This window comes from Engystomops pustulosus, chromosome 2 (genome assembly GCF_040894005.1).
Source record: "Engystomops pustulosus chromosome 2, aEngPut4.maternal, whole genome shotgun sequence".
NCBI lineage: Eukaryota > Metazoa > Chordata > Amphibia > Anura > Leptodactylidae > Engystomops > Engystomops pustulosus.
The window spans coordinates 254,439,871-254,448,469 of record NC_092412.1 but is presented as its reverse complement, the minus strand read 5'-3'; the positions used below and the strand labels follow the sequence as shown (position 1 = coordinate 254,448,469).

Genomic DNA, 8,599 nt, shown 5'->3' with positions numbered 1-8,599 from the left:
CGCAATGTTCCCCCTGAATTTGACAAAAATTACGGATATTAGAATCCATGTCCGTGATGCGGGAAGGAAATGGAGGGATAATGACGTCATTGTGCGGGTCACAGTGTCTATCATAGCGCCAGATGACGAGGTCCATCAGCAATTCCCCAATGCCCAGTCCAATCCTGAATATTAATGTTGTACAGTAAAATCCTGTAAAGGAAACAATTATTCTTGTTGCGACCAATCAGAGATGAGCTTTCATCTCTTAACCTGAAGTGAAAAGAATGAAACCTGGTTTTTGATTGGTTGTTAAGGTCATGAAGCCTGTGTTCATCATTGAGTCCCGTAGTTTTGTAAATAAAGTTTGTTCTTGTTCGGGGTCCATTGTAGGTTTTTCTGTCATCGGCCGTCTCCACGCGCTGTCAGCCCGCCGCTTCCCTGATTGGGCGCGCGAGACCCGCCTGGACGTATACAGACCAATAAGAGAACTCACTGCATCAAGGTCACGCCCCGCCTTGCTGCGCTCCCTCCGTGTGTACACGCCCACTGTAACTTTTCTGTATTCTGATTGGACCTATTGTTGCATCATCGCATCCTATTGGTCTCTCTATCCCCCAACTCTGTTGTTGACATCTCTGTAACCCCGCCTACTGACCAGTTAGTGCATTGTCATTGGCAATGTGTCACCATGCTTCTCTCCAATTGGCTGGAATATACTCGGGCTCCTCCCTCTCTTCAGTCAGTGTAGTTCTCCCTCTGTGAGCTCCGCGCTGCAGTCAGTGAGGATGAGGGGAGGTGGTATGATCCTGAGTGCGGGGGTGGCTGCCCTTGTGGTGCTGGTACTGTCTCTGGGGGCCCGGCCCTCGGCGGCTGATATCCCCCCTCGGAATGAGACGGCCCGGGTGGCGCGGTACGTGGCGCACAGGTGTGACTGGGGCGCGCTGGCCACTATCTCCAGCCATGAGCCGGTGACGGGGCGGCCCTTCGCCAATGTCTTCTCAGTGAGTGACGGACCCCGGGGCCGCAGCAGCGGAGTCATCTACCTCTACCTGACCACCATGGAGATCTCCGTGCAGGACCTGCAGGTGAGGGCGGGGCCAGGGAGGTGACGTCATAGCCATATAATTATACGGACTCCCTATATATTACACTATAGTAGAGAAGATACTGAATATCTGCAGAATGTTGTCATTATTCAGATTATCCACATTATGTAATGATTCAGAATATAATCCAGAATATTTGATAATCAGTAGAGGATATAGGGGATCGTCCTGCCTCTATATAATATATGTGTTTATATATAGTATTTGTGTATATGTAGTATGGGTAAACAGTGTGTGTGTGTATTTGTATATATATATATATATATATGTGTGTGTGTATATAGTATATGATGTGTTTGATATTCTCCATCTGTCCTGTTATATTAGGTCACCCTTGTGTTGTCACCTCCATAGGCCCCCCCCCCATTATATAATCAGGATATAATCAGACGGGGCGGGTGTACATGGCGCTGCTTATCTCGGGCTCTGCAGGCGCTGGCTGGATTGGGGCCTCTCAGGGGGAGGTCTCACACAGTGATCCAAATCCAGAAGTGACTGTGACACAAGGAAAGTTTTCTCATCAGCAACCGTTTTATACTGTAATTCTTGCTAGGAAATACTTATTACATCTTTAATGTTGTCTTTACAACATGATAAACTCATTCAGGTCCCCCAAGAAGACTGGTTGCCCCCAAAAGACAAATGTAAGAGAGGACGGGATAATGCAGAGAATCTCCATGTGGAATTGCTGCCAGTTCAGCACTGAAGAGGGTAAGGATCTGTCTCCTCATACATTGGGGGTCATTTACTAAGGGTCGCAACTTTTTCGGGGATTGCACGGCTTGCATAGGTATTTAACAGGTGTCTGCACTGGGATTTTGGCGCACTCAACGGTACTTTGGCGCAGCTGCGCTGCTTTCATGTGACGGAAATCGGCGGGCGGCCGTCAGACGATCCGACTGATTCAGACTGAGCGCGGGATTTAACTTCAAATTGTGTTCCATTCAATGCACTTACATGCACCAGTAAGAAGGTGAACTCCGGGGACCTGAGCGGGGAAGTGACACATGCAGGATATCGGGCGCACGATCTTAGTGACTCCCTGCACAGCGCATTATACACGGACAATGCACTTACATGCACCAGGAAGAAGAAGGTGAACTCCAGGGACCTGAGCGGGGAAGCGACACATGCAGGATATCGGGTTCAGGATCTTAGTGACTCCCTGCACAGCGCATTATACACGGACAATGCACTTACATGCACCAGGAACAAGAAGGTGAACTCCGGGGACCTGAGCGGGGAAGCGACACATGCAGGATATCGGGTTCAGGATCTTAGTGACTCCCTGCACAGTGCATTATACACGGACAATGCACTTACATGCACCAGGAAGAAGAAGGTGAACTCCAGGGACCTGAGCGGGGAAGCGACACATGCAGGATATAGGGTGCAGGATCTTAGTGACTCCCCGCACAGCGCATTATACATGGACAATGCACTTACATGCACCAGGATGAAGAATGTGAACTCCGGGGACCTGAGCGGGGAGCGACACATGCAGGATATCAGGTGCACGATCTTAGTGACTCCCCGCACAGCGCATTATACACGGACAATGCACTTACATGCACCAGGAAGAAGAAGGTGAACTCCGGGGACCTGAGCGGGGAAGCTACACATGCAGGATATCGGACGCACAATCTTAGTGACCCCTGCACAGCGCATTATACACGGACAATGCACTTACATGCACCAGGAAGAAGAAGGTGAACTCCAGGGACCTGAGCGGGGAAGTGACACCTGCAGGATATCAGGTGCACGATCTTAGTGACTTCCTGCACAGCGCATTATACACGGACTATGCACTTACATGCACCAGGAAGAAGAAGGTGAACTCCAGGGACCTGAGCGGGGAAGCGACACATGCAGGATATCGGGTGCAGGATCTTCATGACTCCCCGCACAGCGCATTATACACGGATAATGCACTTACATGCACTAGGAAGAAGAAGGTGAACTCCGGGGACCTGAGCGGGGAAGTGACATATGCAGGATATCAGGTGCAGGATCTTAGTGACTCCCCGCACAGCACATTATACAAGGACAATGCACTTACATGCACCAGGAAGAAGAAGGTGAACTCCGGGGACCTGAGCGGGGAAGCGACACATGCAGGATATCGGGTGCAGGATCTTAGTGACTCCCCGCACAGCGCATTATACACGAACAATGCACTTACATGCACCAGGAAGAAGAAGGTGAACTCCGGGGACCTGAGCAGGGAAGCGACACATGCAGGATATTGGGCTCACGATCTTAGTGACTCCCCTCACAGCGCATTATACACGGACAATGGACTTTCTGTGAACTACATGGAGAATGTAAGTAAATGTGCCCCAGCGTCTCAACGTTTTAAGAGCTTTTGGACTGAATTCCACTCTGCAGTGATCAAACCTCTTATTAGTTGAAAGAATCAAAAGGCCCAGACTCACTTTTATTGAGGAGCTTGTTGTGTGATCTGATGAGAAGTGTCCACAGCTGATAGTGATGAAAGCAAGTTTTATTTATTTAAATCTGATTGGAAACATTATGTTCATTGACAAATTGGAGAAAAACAGAACCCTAAGTGTGTAAAGCAGTCAGTGAGAGGTGGTGGAGGAAGTGTCAAGGTTTGGGGAATGTTTTCTGCATCAGGAGTTGGACCTCTCCTACAGCTACCTGGCAGAATGATTGCAAGTTTGTATCAGAACCTTTTTCAATACCACGTGGTTCCTTCCTTGTATTCATCGCTCCATCAGCAGCAATTTCCATGCAGGACAATGCTCCTTTTCACACAGCAAAACTGGTTAAGCAGTTCCTTGTAACAGAAAACAATGAAATGGCCGCAGCCCGGAGTCCTGAGCCAAACCCAATAGAAAAACCTCTAGAAAATCCCTGTGACAAAGTTCTTCCCAAGAAACCCACAACAGTCACAGAACTGAGGAAGAGCGGAGCAGATCCCAGCAGAGCCGTGTGAGAGACCAGCAATGTCCTGTGGCCGGGGCTGAGGTCCTGTGGCCGGGGCTGAGGTCCTGTGGCCGGGGCTGAGGTCCTGTGGCCGGGGCTGAGGTCCTGTGGCCGGGGCTGAGGTCCTGTGGCCGGGGCTGAGGTCCTGTGGCCGGGGCTGAGGTCCTGTGGCCGGGGCTGAGGTCCTGTGGCCGGGGCTGAGGTCCTGTGGCCGGGGCTGAGGTCCTGTGGCCGGGGCTGAGGTCCTGTGCTCTCCTTACTGATTGATGGACCTGCAGAAAATATCATTATAATCGTTCTTGTGCTCCAGTCATTGCTGTTCTATAATTATCATCACCACTTTTTTTTTTTTTTTGTAAAATAAAGGTTTTTATGTTGATACTTATTAAAAAAAAAAACCCTGTTCTAGTGACCTGGTGGCACCTTACAAAAATCCATCAATGGCAATGACATTTATTCTGAATAAATCAAGTGATCGGACAATGTTCTCTAATTTTCATCTCCATCCCAAATGCTCTGCACTATAAAACACAGACGGATTCATCCGAGTATGCCAAACCTGTGGTTGTTCCCCCACGTATACCGCTCCCGGAGGTGCGTGTGTGTGTGTGTGTGTCCCCCCCCATGTATACAGCGCCTGGAGGTGTCGCCCCCCCCCCACCCTATGTATACCGCGCCTGGAGGTGTTGTCCCCCCCATGTATACCGCTCCCGGAGGTGTGTGTCCTCCTATGTATACCTCGCCTGGAGGTGTCCAGCCCCCCCCCCCCATGTATACCGCGCCTGGAGGTGTCGTCCCCCCCATGTATACCGCTCCCGGAGGTGTGTGTCCTCCTATGTATACCTCGCCTGGAGGTGTCCAGCCCCCCCCCCCCCCCATGTATACCGCGCCTGGAGGTGTCCACCCCCTCCCCCCCCCCAATGTATACCGTGCCTGGAGGTGTTCTCCCATGTATACTGGACTTGTTATTACACAGTTTGTGGTTTTCTATACCTCTTGCTGGGCTCAGCAGATGACGCAGCAGGAAGCAGTAAGTTTTGCAGTGTAATGATCATGAGATGGAGATGGCTCCTGTCTGGAGGGTAGAGGTCTCCTGTATGGATAGATTACAGTTCAGACAGAGGGTATCATGTAATACACCGCGTGACACCGGGCAGAGCTTTCATACTGATATTACATCTGACAAGACCGGCTCTGTTTAACCCCTTCCAGCACAAACCCTGACATTTACCCTGTTACATCAGGGTGGATCTGTGACCACAGCAGCCAATCAACTGCCTTAATGGTCACGTGTGCATATCAGCAGTGACATCATGACCCCTGACCCCAGTGATTTGTCTGTAAAGGTCACAGGATATCACCACTTCCAGTCCTGCTGGTGACTCCTCCCATTATCCTGGAAGTTTTACCCTTTAAATGCCTTGGTTTATAGCAACAGCTGCATCTAGGTGGTTAATTAGGTGGGGGCTCTATGACCTAAGTCATGTTACAGACTATGGTTGGTGGGGGACAAAAAAAAAAAATCCTATATTACATGTACAAATAATTTTTTACATTTTTCTCTCCGTATTATTTCAGGTGAACGCAAACGCCTCCCTGACCATGTCTCTGGCGCAGACTCCATACTGCAGGGAGGAGAAATACGACCCCCAGAGTCCTCTCTGCGCCCACATCATATTGTCTGGTTCTGTCCAGAAGGTGAGGAACCTGTCACCTCCTGTGTGTTATTATCTACGCCAGGGAATAACCTAATATTTTTCCCAAAGGTGAACGACACGGAGACGGACAAGGCGAAGCTGGCGCTGTTCAGCCGTCACCCGGAGATGGCTACCTGGCCCCGTGACCACGACTGGTTCTTTGCCAAACTCAACATCACAAATGTTTGGGTTTTGGATTATTTTGGTGGGATCAAAACCGTAACACCGGAGGAATATTACCAGGCCAAACCCTAGTGAGTACAATGTGTAGGACCTCAGGGGGGAGGGGGAGAGGATACATTGTATACAGAACTATAGAATGAATAACCTAGGACTAATCAGGAAATCTCCCATCACAATCCATCCTGATAAACCAGCGACACGTCCTCATAAATCCAGGCTCCGGGACTGGGGTGTCTTATTATATTTGTGATCCATGGTCTCTTTCCTATTAAGGACATCTACTACCAGGTTGAAGGACTGTAAAGCAAGCACATTGACATACCTGGAGCATATTTACTTACCCGGTCCATTCACGATCCAGCGGCGCGTTCTCTGCGGAGGATTCGGGTCTTCCGGCCGGAATTTATTAAGGCAGTTCCTCCGATGTCGCTGCTGCGCTGAAGTCTGCCGGAGTTCACTATCCTATCCTGGGTGCAGGTAAGCGCGAGTCCAGCGACACTCCGAATCAGTCGGGTTTTTTTGTTCGGCCACCCCCCTATTTCCGTCGCGTGCACGCCGGTGCGCCACAATCTGATCGCGTGCGCCAAAAACCCGGGGCAATTCAGGGAAAATCGGCACAAATATTCGGGTAAACCACCGTAAAAACGCGATTCGGGCCCTTAGTAAATGACCCCCACTGTGTGCACTCCCTCCTGCAGGTTCCACTCTTTTAGTTTCTTATTCTCTGTTTTGTTTTTTTTTTTTCTTTTTTAAGGTTTATTAAAATTATGCAAATGAGCCTGAGGAACTCCAGACAGTGTAATTTGTATATTTTTAAAGCGTTTTTTTCTGCTTAAAAACAAGGGCATAGGAAGTTTAAAGAAAAACAGATCCTGCCACATGAGGTACATCTAGTATGTCAGTGTGCTTGGTTTACAGTCTTTCATCCTTGTAGTATTTGTCCATTTAAATTATGCTAATGAGCCTGAAAGGCTTTGGTAGTGTTACCAGATTCACTGTGCTTTATCTTCACAGATACTATGTTTCCCGTTTTCCCTGCACCCTCAGCACCTCCCCTCTGCCTGATGTAATCCCAAACAGTGGGAGGGGGATGTGCTCCTGCATAGCGTGACATCCTGTAAAGCTACACCATGGAGGGGCTCTGAGAATGTACCTTCTAAAAGTTCTAAATTCTACACACATTTTACCACAGTCGGGGGGGGGGGGGGGTTAGGGAGACCTGAAGGCAACACTTCAGACGTCTTCATGGATGGTTCACTATCCTGAGTCATGCTGCCCCCTGCAGGATGTGGCAATATTGGCAGTCACGGTAATGAAAGCCCAGGCTTGTGCTATCACATCTGACCCCCTACAGCACAGATGGGAGCCCGTGGTCATCCTCGTGGTCACGTCTTGTATTTTCTTTCCAGAGGATCTGATGTCGTCCCACAATCCCGATTCTCTGTGCCTGGACCCACAAGTTCTGATGCCGGAGTGCCTCTTCTCCATGTGATCTGCAATACATGATCTTATCTTAAAGGGATTCTACTGCTTTCGTATAGACTTTGTGTGTCGTCCGTTATTGAGATCGCTGATTTCCGTCAATTAAAAGGCATTTTCGGGAGTGAAATCTCACCCTAACCTTGTCCTGTTATCGCAGCTGCAGGTTGGTGCTGCGATTTAGTGCGGATAGTAGCTACGAGCCCCATATCCAGGACCGCAGATAGACTGGTGCTGCTGTACATAGGGGGTTAATGGAAATCTCCCATCACAATCCATCCTGATAAACCAGGGACATTACTCATAGATCCAGGCACCGGGACTGTGGTATCTCCTTATATCTGTTATCCATGGACTTCTTCCTTCCATAATCAAATGTATTATGCTAATGTAACCAGAAACCAGTAGCTTCACAGGCTGTTACACTGTCTATCCACCCCCCTCTTCTCCCTCAACACTTTTTTCCTTCCATTGCCTGATTTAATCTCACACAGTGGGAGGGAGGAGTTCTACACAGTGTAACAGTCGGTGAAGCTGCAGCATGGAAGGGCTCTGGTAACCCTCCCCAGAGCCATTCAGGCTCATGAGCATCATTTTAAAAGTTGATATTAGAAGGAAGGAGAACATGGATAACAAATATAAGAAGATCCCACAGTCCCGGTGCCTGGATCTAGGAGTAATGTCCCTGGTTTATCAGGTTTGGAGTTTGATGGTAGATTTACTTTAACAATAGTGATACATAGTAACAAACCCACATCTGTGTGGCAACTGCAGTACGTCAGGGCTGTTTTTTAGTCTTTGGGGACGATCCTGTTAACATTCAGTCATTGACAGCAAGCAGATGTCTTGATAATTATAAGTTTTAGGTTTATCCACAGATTACACCTGATTGCTGGGGCTTCCTGCAGTGATCAGACGATGAGGGGATTGTCACAATCTACTTATAGCACAGACAATTATCAACCTGAGCAAAAGTGTGCTGACTAGTCCTAGGAGGCCGATGTGAGGCCAGGGCTTGCTGAGACTTGTAGTGTGACCAATGGGGATTATGCAACAGCAATAAGCACTAATATTCATCATTGGGAAACTGAATCAGAATAATTGCACTCACTAATAACGAGGATCGCTACGTGCGCTTTGTGATCCTGAATGTCATGATTTGTATTGTTATAAATAAAGTTATATTTTTAACAGACGATTTTG

At 48.6% G+C, this 8,599-nt stretch overlaps 1 protein-coding gene across 2 annotated transcripts; it reads left to right on the top strand.

The window, feature by feature from the left end:
• Positions 1–711: 711 nt before the first annotated feature.
• CREG1 (cellular repressor of E1A stimulated genes 1) lies at positions 712–8,592 on the top strand. Of its 2 annotated transcripts, XM_072138899.1 has the most exons (4): positions 713–1,067; positions 5,616–5,735; positions 5,804–5,988; positions 7,327–8,592. In XM_072138899.1, coding segments are annotated over exons 1-4 (606 nt in total). In that variant the 5' UTR covers positions 713–767; the 3' UTR covers positions 7,328–8,592. The 2 variants fall into 2 exon arrangements, with proteins under 2 accessions (XP_071995001.1, XP_071995000.1); XM_072138900.1 differs by lacking the exon at positions 7,327–8,592 and having other exon boundaries at positions 712–1,067; positions 5,804–5,989.
• The last annotated feature ends 7 nt before the right edge of the window (positions 8,593–8,599 follow it).